General features: G+C 38.5%; 1 protein-coding gene across 3 annotated transcripts; it reads right to left on the bottom strand.

Moving 5' to 3' along the window:
* Positions 1-5,557: 5,557 nt before the first annotated feature.
* Positions 5,558-12,645, bottom strand: LOC117966214 (cold-inducible RNA-binding protein B-like). 3 transcript variants are annotated; one of them, XM_059013940.1, is made up of 8 exons: positions 12,505-12,645; positions 11,579-11,693; positions 11,280-11,386; positions 11,025-11,160; positions 10,796-10,889; positions 10,631-10,686; positions 7,128-7,226; positions 5,558-5,949 (listed from the first exon to the last, which is right to left on the bottom strand). In XM_059013940.1, exons 2-7 carry the CDS (start codon positions 11,676-11,678, stop codon positions 7,222-7,224), a joined length of 498 nt encoding a protein of 165 aa, XP_058869923.1. In that variant the 5' UTR covers positions 11,679-11,693; positions 12,505-12,645; the 3' UTR covers positions 5,558-5,949; positions 7,128-7,221. The 3 variants fall into 3 exon arrangements, with proteins under 3 accessions (XP_058869923.1, XP_034767773.1, XP_034767774.1); XM_034911882.2 differs by lacking the exons at positions 5,558-5,949; positions 7,128-7,226 and adding an exon at positions 9,183-10,040; XM_034911883.2 differs by lacking the exons at positions 5,558-5,949; positions 7,128-7,226 and adding an exon at positions 9,183-10,040 and having other exon boundaries at positions 11,034-11,160.
* Positions 12,646-12,981: the final 336 nt, after the last annotated feature.

Raw genomic sequence — 12,981 nt, 5'->3', positions numbered from 1 at the left:
AAATATATTAGCTTTGTTTACCCGGAAGCACTTTCAGTTTCAGCATGCCATGGTTCATATATACAAACAAAACAGCGTGCCTCAGTCGTGTTACTGGACCAATCTCGTTTTTATTACAGCTAGTGCATTCTTGTTTGCACGTATTAATAGAAGGGTAAACAGTCACAATATATAAATAAATACTGCACACATATCTGCTTTAATAGCGGATTGATTTAATCCTCCATCTGCAGTTTTTTTTCTATTGTGTGTCTACCGCTTTGCTTTCCTTGTCAGCAATGTGCTTATGTTATAATTATACTTAGATTCATTTGTTCATATGCCAACAGCCCCTTTATGGTCGGGACAGTCCCGATTTCCTAGCAAATGCCCCGTGTCCCGATGCAAAGGAAGAAAGTCTCGGTATTTACCCATAGAAAAATAAAAATCATTTATTCTGCACAGCAGAGTTTGTGAAAACTAACTTATACAAAGGGAAGAACGCTTCATCATGTCTATTTTTAGTGTCATGGTGGTCGGGTCGTGTTGACTTGGGAGGGATACGTCTATTATATGATAATAAGTGTTGTTTTGCGTGTGACTCCTCCCATGTGTTTGATGCATATGACCCGCTGAACAGTTTCCAAATGTTGGCAAGTATCTTTGTTCATCCGAGCACTGAGAAGTGATTTCAAATTAGGGACACGATATCGTGCACGCATATTACCGATCGTTTATGTCCCTGTGGTATACGATACGTTGGAACAACTATTATTAGATAATTGCAAATTCGACTTGGGGAACACGAGACTGCTATCCGGAGAAAAGATGGAACTTCTTCACCAGTTACGAAGCATTTCATAGAACATAATGACAATATACATGCATTCTAATAATAATAATAATATTATTAATAATAATAATAATAATACACTGTATTTATAAAGCGCCTTTCCAATCCCACAGCGCTTAACAGAACTGATATAAATAAATTACAGTAATAAAAATTCATTCAACAAAGTAAGAGACAGCATTAACACAGCTCCTTAAAAGCTAGTTTTAAAAGATGCGTTTTGAGAGTGCGAGTTTTACGAATCTCCACAGTCTCTGAGTCTCTTATGGAGCTGGGTAGCGCATTCCAGAGATAAGGCGCTGCTCTACAGAAAGCTCCGTCTCCCATGGACCGTAGCTTGGTAATACTAGGCGGTCGAAGATGACCGGAGAGTGCGGACAGGAGAGTAGTCATGAAGAATGTCTCGCAGGTATCCGGACTAGTGCCATGGAGCGACTAATACGCGAGGAGCATATTAAAGTCCACCCTGAATCGTACTGGGAGCCAGTGTAGTTTTAAAAGCACAGGTGTACTATGTTCCCGAGATGCTATGGGTTAAACACCGGCGGCAGAATTCTGCACATATTGCAACTTGTTTATAACTCCAGACCCCAGATAAAAACCGCATTACAATAATCAAGCCTAGAAGTAATGAAAGCGTGAATCAGTTTTTCAGCATCAGAGAAAGATACAAGGGGCCTTATCGGTACAATATTGCAGAGATAAAAAAAGGACACCCTAGTGACATTTTTAATATGGGCTTCAAACGTCAAAGAATAAAAAAATAGCGCCCAGGTTACGTACAACAGTGGAAGCAGATACATTTACATTGCCAATATCCAAATTAAAATGAGCAACTCTATGAACAAGAGGCTGGGAACCGATTAAAATCATGTCTGCTTTGTCACAGTTTAGTTTAAGAAAACTGTGGCATTCAAATTTTTATATCACAAAGGCAGCTGACTGGTACAGAGGTAGCAGCGCTTGTATCAAGTTTCGTGCACACATCTAACTGTGTATCATCAGCACAAAAATGATACCTGAGGCCAAAGCGTCTAATAATCTGTCCAAGTGATAACATGTAAATACAGAAGAGTAAGGGACCCAGAACAGAGCCCTGTGGGACACCCTGAGTAACTGGAGACGAGACTACTCTCTCAAGGATCTTAGATAATAAAAAAAAGGTAGATTGGAAATAGGCCAGTAGTTATTTAGAATGTCAGGCTTTTTAAAACTGGCGTGATAGCAGCAATCTTTAACACTGGTGGGACAATACCAGATACCAAGGAGTCATTGATTGATGTGGTAACAAAAGGACCTGAGGCTGAAGAGCAGGCCTTCACTAGAACTGTGAGGATCCAGGAGGCAAGTCGTGGGTCTCATTCTACTGACAAGTTTAGAAACGTAGGCAACATCAACAGTAGAGAAGTGAGATAACCTAGACACCAGTGAAACAGGACTTGACAGGACAGTATAGTCAGGACAGGGAGAAGGGAGTAGCTGATTACTGATATTATCAACCTTATTTTGAAAGAAACTGTAAATATATATATATTGCATTGGTCGGTAGATGCTGAGGAAGCAGTATTATGGAGAGGTTGTAACAGCTTCTTAAAGTTGGTAAGAAGAGCTTTAGGGTTTCTGCTCCCTCTCTCAATGACAGAGGGATAGTATGGTGATCTGGTGGGATTAGGGGCAGCTCTATAGACAACCTGGTGTTGTTCATAAATCTGCTGCTGGACAGTCAAACCAGATTTCTTCCACTGTCGTTCTAAACGAAGACCGGCGGCCTTCAAGGAGCGTCGTTCTTTAGTGTACCAAGCGCAAGCGTAAGTGAAGGAGACCGTACGGGTTTTAAGAGGGGCTAGATCATCAAGAATAGATGTTAATGCATTATCATAGTGAGCAACACATTCCTCAATTGAATAGAACTGTGGTTGGTGAAGAGGCCAGTTTATCAATGCCTCAGACAGACTATCGGGGTCAACTGACTTAATGTTACGAAAAGTGATGGCGGAAGAGGAATAGCTATATTCAAGGGGGTAGCCTTGTGATCAGAACGCCCCAGATCAATCCCATCAAGCCTAGAAATTACAACACCACTAGAACCAATTATACCAGTACTTGCATCAGCTTGTACTTGCACGGAGCTGCCTCACACCTTACCGGATTCTACTACTGCTCTTAATTATAACTGCTTCCTGTATCTGGTATTTGATTTTACTCTTATAGGTATCAGTATTAAAAAAATGTATATATATATATATATTGTAGCGATCTTGGTTCCCGCAGGCAGGCGCATCACAGGGCAAGGCAATCCACACACAGGCAGAGGGCGGGCGCGAACCCAGGACCTCTTGCACTGCAGCATAGCGCCGATACCGCTGTACAAGAGCCGGCTCCTTTGCATGGAGCGTATATCGGGCTTATGTCTCTGTGTGATTATGTCACCTACCAGCCCTACTGCTGCCTTCCCCCGTGCACGCTACTATATATATATATATATATATATATATAGATAGATAGATAGATATGTATATGGCAGCTATTCTGAGTCTTAACCAGTAAAAACCTTCAGCTGTTCAAATGAGTGAAGGTTAAAAAACATGCTACACAATTTTAAATTTGGGTTTGGTAGTTGGTGCAAGTACAATTATTTAATTAAAAAAAGATATACATATTCTGAAGCAACATCTGGATGTATTGATGGATTATATTTGTTAAAATGCTCATTGGGAACTGCTGATCAATTACGATGCTCTCTGTATAGTTAAATGGGGGGAAATTCAGTTTATAGTCCATTGAGGTAAATTGAGGAATGTTGCAAAACCTGTTAAGGTTTACTTTGGTGGGAAATGTATCAATTATAATTACTTTTATGTAATTTATCAGTAATCGAATGCATTGTCTCATAGGCTAATAATGTTTAATCATTGTATTGTTTGGGTATAAATATCACTGGGAATGTGCAATATGTTAAACACTGAGGACGGCCGCTTGAGGTCCTCCATAATCAATGAATAAAGAATACAAATAAAGAGATGAAGAAATTCTGACATCATTTTTTAGTTTTTTACGAGTGCGGACAGCCGAAACACAGCTTTAATATAGGAAAATAAAGGACTTGGTTCAATACATTATCATTTAACAAAGAATTGGCACATGTGGTGCAATTTAAAATGTTACAAGAAATAAAATATTGTGTTTTATTTTATTTTTCTTCAAACTTTGCATTGCCAGTGGCGCAAAAGCATAGTAAAGCCTTTTAAAGTTTAACCCCCCCCCCAACTTTTGAATAAAAAAAATCTCACAGCTCTATGTGAGATAGGGTGTTACTAACAGGAACAAAGACCACTGTGAAATCTGACCCTGTGCCAATCTGTGGGCTTTGTGGAGTTAACAATATTCAATTCAGACACCCTCTATGCTTCATTTTACCTCCAATTGCGTGAGGAATCTTTTTTTAGCAAACAAAGAGATGTAGATTTATGTAAATACCATCCAGGATATCCCACTCATGTGGGAACTGCTTTAGATGTAAATATTATCACCTTGTTGAGTTAAGAATTTACACATACTCCCTCCCGCAGAGTTAACCTTGTTATGCGAGTTGTTTGGTCCGAGGAAACTGGAGTTTTAATTTCAAAAGGACTAAAACATGAACGTTGTTAAATTCACCAAACATATCCATAAATACTACTTTAAATGTGCAACGTTTCCTCAAATTGCACTGGAGTAGAAATCTTTGACTGTGGGCCTGTGAAATAGAGATCAGTTTATTCGACAGCATACTGCTGTTGTCAACTTTACCTGAAACAGAGGTAACATTACTGCAGCATTTTCAGAGACACAAAGCTCCAAGTAGAAGGCACCCCCACTCAGAATTGTTAACATTTTGCTTCATAAAGTCGAGTCAAACTTGCCGAAAAAGCTTACGGTAACATTATATTATATACCGCATTGTAGTTTTCCCCATATACTTGGCAAATTGAAAAATGTGACATTTCAAAAATCAATATGAAATACTGTACTACTATCATGGCTTCCGGTAGACTTTTGCAATATTTTGTAGTTTCTTTATTTACAAGATTTTAAATAGAGATATAAATTATGTTAATATATATATTAAAATTGTCTCAATCCAAAGATTCTAGGCGAGACAAAACTTTTGGCCATATCCTTGCATTTCCTTGGACACAGTGGGATGATCTACTTGGTATGAATTTGTAATTCAAACCCATCAATGACTTTATAGCTTACTCAGTGGTTGCAGTAGGATTCCAATATGTTGCATACATTTTAGTAGATTCTTGAATACAAGAAAAGTGAGGGAACTGTGCTCTAAATTTGAGAGATCACTGGTGGTCCTAAATTCTGCACTTACTACTAGCTACTGCAGTGCTAGTCCAAGGATCATCTCCTTAGTTCCAACTAACTAGCCTACTACCAAATACAATGATCCAAATACAATTGATCCAACACTATTACAGGCCTGATGGCTAAACTGAACCTTTTTTTTTGTTGGGGGAATGGCAGTGGGGGAGGCAAGCAAGAGAAGCGATGCATTTGCATTTAACTAGTTTTAATAAATGTCCTTACATGTTTCTTTAAACCTGGTGAATACACTTCCTGAGGTAAAACAGTTGTGAATCATTCAGCTTATTTGCAGAGTATACTCCCATTTAAGGTATTATGACTGCATTTAAAAGAAAAAAAAAACAAAAAAAACAAAAACACCCACACAACTTTAAAACGTAATCATTCTTTATTGATGAACAGAAGACTTAAACATTTTACATGTCTCAAAAGACATGCTTCACCAAGAGGCATTGAAGTACAAGCAATATCTTCCCTTACCAGAAGGCCTCTGGGTGGATCTGGATGCAGTTAAGAGAACGGCACCAAGGAAAATCAAAGGTGTCACTCAAAAGCGAATCCCAGACGATTTATTCAGTTAAATCCTATAATTGCCACGTAGAGTCTATTCCACGCCTTTTACCCTGCATAAAAGCCACCACATCACACTGAAGATTAGCCCTCAAAAGTGCAGTTCATCCATCCCCAGTGCATGCAGTGCCAGAAGCCTTAGGGTCTCTGGCGATAGTGACTGGAGGGCCATTCCTCTACCAAACTTCACCCTGAAATAAAAAGCTTTTTAATATGCCACCTTCATGCCAATTATCATTCACAAACTACACACTAGGCAAAGAGCAGTTGAAAAACCAAATCACAAAACACATTTGTTTATTAAAATACTTGTGTTGATCCTTTGCACATTGCTATTTGTACAGAATTTTAAAATCCAACATTGTTAAACTTACTCAAGGGGACACTTTAAAACTATACAAATACAAACTATATGTAGGGCCCTATGAAATCCGCATTTGAGAACATGGACGGAATTGCAGAATTCAGAGAAAAAAAAAATAAACTGAATTAAGCACCTGAGGACATTACCACAAAATCAGTTTAAACAAACTATACATGTATAGATTTTAATTACATTGAAAAATAGCACTGTTTGTATGACAAGAGGCTTCAAGAAACACACGTCATGGGAATGCATGAAAACTATTTTTGTACCACTCCGCCACCAAACACAACCGTGATTTTAACTGTAAAAAAGCGCTGCCTCCCGTGCCACTTCACTTACTAGCTAGCTACCGTTAATCGCTCGGGGGCAGAAAACGACTACTTACAAGTCATTCTGAGCAGATAGTACTGTAATGACTACTGCAGAGTGTAGGGTCTAGTTGCTGCATTTTTTTCTTCAAAGTTCTCAGGGAGATATCCCAAGTGTCTAATAAATTAGAATAAATCTAAATATTTAGGTTTATTTACATTTGTCAATTAAGGAAAACAAATCTATTTTGAAATGTTATAGTTCAGCTCATGTTAAAGAAAACTACTAAACAATCCAATTTGTACCCTTTTTTCTGAAAGCACTTTGATTAAGACCAGTTAGAAAGGGTTGTCATGTTTTCATGCATTTCTAGCTTAATCATTGCTGTCAATGCATTAAAACACTTGTGGTTATAAAATACAAAACAAATTACAGATTTTTAAAACCAAAAAAATCCATTAAAAAAACAAAACAAACACACCAGGAAATAAATCAGAAACATCTAAATGAAACAGGACAGAGGGCCCTACATATGTCCAAGTCTTCATACCCGAGAAAAACAAAGAATCAGTGCGACTATGGGACGACGAAGGAACCTACTCAGATTGAAGTTAGTTCCCTAAAAATACACACGTTTCAGCAGAACCAGGCAAACACACTGATTTTAAACTTATGGACAATATACATACTAACCTGGTTGGCAACAGTACCAGCTCACAGGAAAACTCCTACATTGCAGCAAATCTTTGCTCAGGACATCACTAGCAATCCATTGGCAATACAATGATCAACCTAGTTAAAAAGAAACAGACATTAAAACTTCACATCCAATCCATGAAGACTACTTTAAGTCATGTACTTTAACTTCACTACAGAACCCAAGGTTGACAAATGCTGCTAAACATTTGTATACCTCGAGTTTCTTCTTGTATTAAACAAATTACTCAAATATGTAAAAGGGGCATCAATGCAATTTAAATACACATGTATTCATTTTTAGACCACCAAGTATACATTTTACAGGTACTTGGTTTCTGGTGGCAGTTTTGCATTGTTAGTCATCTGGACATTTGTGAACACCAACTCAATTTCACTAAACTATGGTTGGGATATACGGAATCCATGAATATGATGGTGGTCAGAGCAATGGATTAAGACCCAGGTGAACCTAGTTTTTAACCCCCAGCTCCAGGACCAACCACACTGGAGAAACTCTGCTCCAAGTTAATAAATTGGTATTGCCAAATAAGAAAATAAAATTAAGTGGCTATACCTTTTGGGGTGGATCTAGTATAGTTTCTATAAAACATAGGATAGAATTTCTGTACTTAAAGAAAAAGAAAAAAAAACCAAACAAACCCAATTTGACTGACTGAATATTACTTTAACAAATGTTTTATCCAGAACAAAAGCCTTAGTGGCCATGTACAAAGGTGAATACAAAAACAAGCGTGGGCTTCTATAGGCAAGTACTTGCATTTAAAATTTAAAAGTATATATTCAAATGATAGACCCAAAAGGAATAGTCACTTAAAAGCTCTACCCCAACCCCAAAATAAAAATGTAATTAAATGTGAGCTGTTGAGAGCATATGTTCAAAGTTAAACTTGCTTTCAATTGTCAAAAATGCAGGCTTTTATCTGCTAGTCACTGGGAGACTGTACACCAGAAAATAAATAGGCTTGTACATAAAATGTAGGCCTATGCAAGAGGGATAACTTTTCTGGGAAAAACATAAATAAAAAGATCCTCTAAAGGCAGGCTACAACAGGACACGTGGCTGATGCGACACAGGAGGGTGGACTGAAAGTCAAGAGAATCATCCTTACGTTTGCTAGTGCACATGAATTTGGTTATCAATTTCCAGGTTACATTGAGGCTCACTGTCCCAAGGTTTAGGCACCACCAGCAGATAAGACACCGGGGTGCTGGTTTGGAGTTGTTTCAGATTATGGCCAACTACACAGCTGAACAGAAGAAACTATTTGCAGTTTGTATCATGCAGTCAAAGTGGCTTGGTAAATGCTTAAGAACAAAATGGATCTAAAGTGCAGGACTTCAGTTTTGACATCTTGGAAGAGGGATTCTCATGAACAGTATTTTTTTTTTCAAAATGAGAACTTAGTTGGAAGGATGCGAACAGGAGAGCAAAAGGAGTTACCTCAAATTACAGGCCTATCTCCACATATGAACTAGCCAAGAGAGCAGCTTTCATCTGAGAGGATTCGCTTGTAGGTAGGCACAACACTTCTTTCTCCAAGGACTTTGTTGATTTTCCAAAGGCTAGCAAAGAACTCTTGGATGTCATTAGGCATTATAACACCCCAGTTCCAGTTGTGTGAAGTTAGTATGGACAGTCAATTCTAGACTTTGAAAATAAAGTTGTCTTCCCTATACTCCCCTAACAGTAATTTTAAACTACTGAAGTGCCCATTTCTACAACTTTCAAATTCAAGACAAAAATATATAAAACACTCTTCCTACAGATTCTACATGCAGTACATACGCAAAATAATTCTAGAGACCCCCTAGTCTTCAGACTTGCATTTACATACATTATATAAAGAAATCCAGGATTTATTATCTACCACCCCCCTCCCTTTACCTTACACCACTCACACTTCCCCCTTCAGCTATTCTCATTAATATTCTGGCAACACCCATCTTGGCGAGTGTGTCATCACCCCCTCCCTCCGCTGGTGTAAAACAGAAATGTGAACAGTTCTTTTGAGGCACAAGGAAGCAAGGCAGATTCAACCAGTTGTTTAATGGGCTTCATGAAGCCAAAAATTACAAAATAAGTTTCTTCAATGTTTGATACAGAGAACGCAAAAGCACAATTTTCTTTTCCAGTGAAAAAAAAGGGACAGTTTGGTAGGTACATATTGAAGATCAGGAACTTCTGTCAAGTTTATTACAGAGATCGGATTCAGAACGTACATGTTGCAAAGAGTGATATATCTGTAAAGCCTGTAGCAGACTGCCTCTGAAATTTGGGCCACTGCAAATTTAAGTAGCCAGCCAATTCATTACCCAACGACAAAGTTGCCCAAAAGTAATCCACTCTAACACTGTAAATACACAATGTCTTTAGCTAGATCAAGGTGGTTTGCTGGAAATGGCTGTACCCAGGTTGCATTCCTACCTTGCTACACTAAAGGAATGCATTACAGTAATCTGAAGGTGCATAAAACCTTACTTTATTAAACATAAATTTCACAGCTTGTCAAGCTTCTATTGAGAGAAATGTGCTCAAATGCTTTAAACAAAATAACTCTAGAAAGTAAAAATCTCCCCTCACTTAAAATAAACAAAAAAAAGTCTTAGTTGAGGGAAGACTTAACACTCAATTTTAAATGAGAAATATTTAACCAAGATAAACTGCTAATAAAGCTGTTAGAAATACAGGAGCTAAAACAAGGTAAAAGTTGGGTTTTTGTTTCATTATCAGAAGCGGTCAGGCTGCGTGTGACAAGGTCACAACCAGAAACTACAGATTAAACACAAGACACTAGAAAAAACAGATTCTTCGAAGATTATATCTTTATAAACACAGCCACCGAAGAGAGGATCTTGAACCAGGAAGGATTTTTTATTCGTGTGTAGCTGAGGACAAGAAGCAGGTACAGATGTAAAGGCACTGAAGCATACGGATAAATACTGACTTATTACTTTTACTTCCTCCCCATATCAATCCCCTAGACAGTTAAACACAGGTCATTCTGTTGGAGATGAATAAGTTTCCTCTATGTGCGATTACACTTGTGCAAGATGCAGGCCATTGCGATTTGGATTACTCGAGATTGTAATGAGCTTAGAAATTGACCACACTTTGCATTGAATTAGGCTACGATGTAGGACATCCTTAACGGCTAGCAAATCGTCAAATGCAGACCCCTTTGTTCAAGATCAAATACAGTAGTTTGGCAGACTTGAATTCTGTTTCTTCCTTAACATGGTTTAACCAAGAATGGTGCAAATTGTGGTGGAATTAGGATAGTGCCTTTAGCTGGATTCACATGGACTGTCAGAATTAAAGGACTCGAGTGCAGGTCTGAGATTGGATATGCTGCCTTGCAGTCAACATTGGAAATCAATAGATTTAAAACTGATCAAACGCTGCTTCAGAATACAAAGAATATACACCCTCCCCATTCGCTACCCCCCACCCACCCTTCACTGTTATTCAAACTTACCATAGCTGTCATAGCCATCTCTGTAGTTGTTGCCTCTGTCATAACTTCCCTGCCCCCTGAGGAATGGAACAAAAAGGAATCAGAAACCATTTACAAGACAGGGGGGTGGTTTGTTGTGGTTGACACACAAACCATTTCTGAAAGTGCAGTTAAATTGTGGTTTACCTGTTGTAATAACTTCTATCAGAAGAGTATCCACCGCTTCGCTGGCTATCAAAACGGCCGCCACCACCACCACCATAGCTTCTGTCTCCACCTCCTGAAAATTAAAAGGGGAGGGTAAATTATAACGGATCCTTTAACAAGCAATTCTACTTCTAAAAGTAAATAAAAAGTAGGGCGTGACCTAAAGCAAAAAGGAGACTAGCACTTTTGCATCTTTGCCACCCCTTACCTCTCCCACCTCTGCCACCTCTGAAGTACTGTCCTCCACCGCCACGTCCGCCCCCAGAGCCGCCTCTGTATCCACCACCTCTGTTTCCTGAAGACTTGCCAGCCTGGTCAACCCGGATCTGTCGGCCATCAACAGACTGGAAGAAAAACAGGCAGTTAATAGAGCAATGGGGGAGTGTGCTGCATTTAAACAGAATGAGAACCTAAATTACTGGGGAAAAAAAATAAATAAAAAAATATATAAATTAAATCTCACCTTTCCATTCATTGCCATCATAGCATCCTTAGCATCTTCTGTGTTTTCATACGTGACAAAACCAAACCCCCTAGATCTACCGGTTTCTCTGTCCTTGATCACCACAACTGTAACAAGAGAAAGGCAATTCAAAATGGTCGTCTAAAAACAGCCTGCAGGGGGCGAAGGAGACCACTCACTTACATTTATATAAAAAAATGTAAGTAATACGTATTTAGAATGCTATGTGCTACCAACATACTCTAAACAATATCATATTTGGCCAAACATTAATTTACAAAACAGGACTAAAAACATACCTTCCGAGACATGTCCATATTTGGAGAAGACGTCTTCCAGGGACTGCTCGTTTGTGTCGAAGCTAAGTCCACCAACAAAAAGCTTTCCTTCGTCAGACATTTTGGAATTTTGTTACTGGAAGAGGAAAAAACAATTACGTTAGCAATATAGAACACAATCTATTGTAAATAAATAATTCCGTTTCGCGGCAAATTAATCCGACCTACTTCGCTGCTCGTGGCGGGTAACCCATCCCCCACCACGCACGCATGGCGGTCGGCCTTTCTTCCTTAGTTAAACCACCTTTTAATTAATTGCAAAATAAATACGTAAATAAAATAAACTAGCGCTAAATTTGCATTTAAAAAGTGTACCGAAGTAAACACTCCAATCGGGAAATTCAAACTGCGTCACGATCAAGAAATGGACATTTCAGCGACGCAACTAAAACCGACATTCAGGAATTAAGCGCCACCCTTTATTTACTTATTTATTCAGGTTCCACAATATCTGGCTATTTTTCGAAGCACTAAATATTACAAGTTACATCTTATCGTCGAGGGAACCCTTAGCAGTGCCAACAAAAAAGGGCGTGTTTCTTTGTTCAAGCATTGCCCGAACTGTCCGCCATTTTAGGTGCTTCCCCCACCCTCACACCACACTAGCTTGTTCGGAGAAGAAGAACCGTCGCGTCTCTTTCAAACTCCTTCCCCAACACTTACTTCACCGTTACATTGCAATTAGTTACGATCATTTGTATCTATTAGCTGTGCAATAAGTAATACATTACACGACATTACGTTCGATTTTCTTGCTATTCAATACTATATATATAAAAAAATACATCTGGATATTTTAACAATATATAATACATCTGGATATTTTAACCAACATTGACAAAACTATTGAGTACAAGCACTTAATTATTTTTTTTCTTTTCACTCACCTTCTTCTAATCACAAGCAACCCCTTCTTCGTTGTGGCCGTTTGATAACCACTGCGTCAAAATGGAAGGATTATATAGCAGACTAACCACGCCCATTCACTGAATAATTCATAAGAAGGTGGCTTCTTTTCATTCGTCGTTGAGGCTTGGGTGTATGAATAATTATGCAAAATAGACGCAAACCCCCTGTAACCGGTTTGAGTAACACGAGGACGCGGTGAAACATGCGAATGTTTTAAAAAGGCCTACAGATAGAATACAATAAAATAATAAACAAACACAAATCTGGCATGCAGGACATGTTGAAAACAACTGAAACGTGTAGTTTTGAACACTTAATAAATATATTTTACAATTATTCATTTTTCATTGCTTTATATGGGGAAATAATGGCATCCTCACATGAGACTCATGCATTTGCGTCTTCCATAGTCCCCATGTAAACACTAGGAGAGTTGTTGCGTCTGTCCCCATATG

This window comes from Acipenser ruthenus, chromosome 47 (assembly GCF_902713425.1).
Source record: "Acipenser ruthenus chromosome 47, fAciRut3.2 maternal haplotype, whole genome shotgun sequence".
Lineage (NCBI taxonomy): Eukaryota > Metazoa > Chordata > Actinopteri > Acipenseriformes > Acipenseridae > Acipenser > Acipenser ruthenus.
The sequence above is the reverse complement of the archived record's forward strand: the minus strand, read 5'-3'. Positions and strand labels throughout refer to the sequence as shown.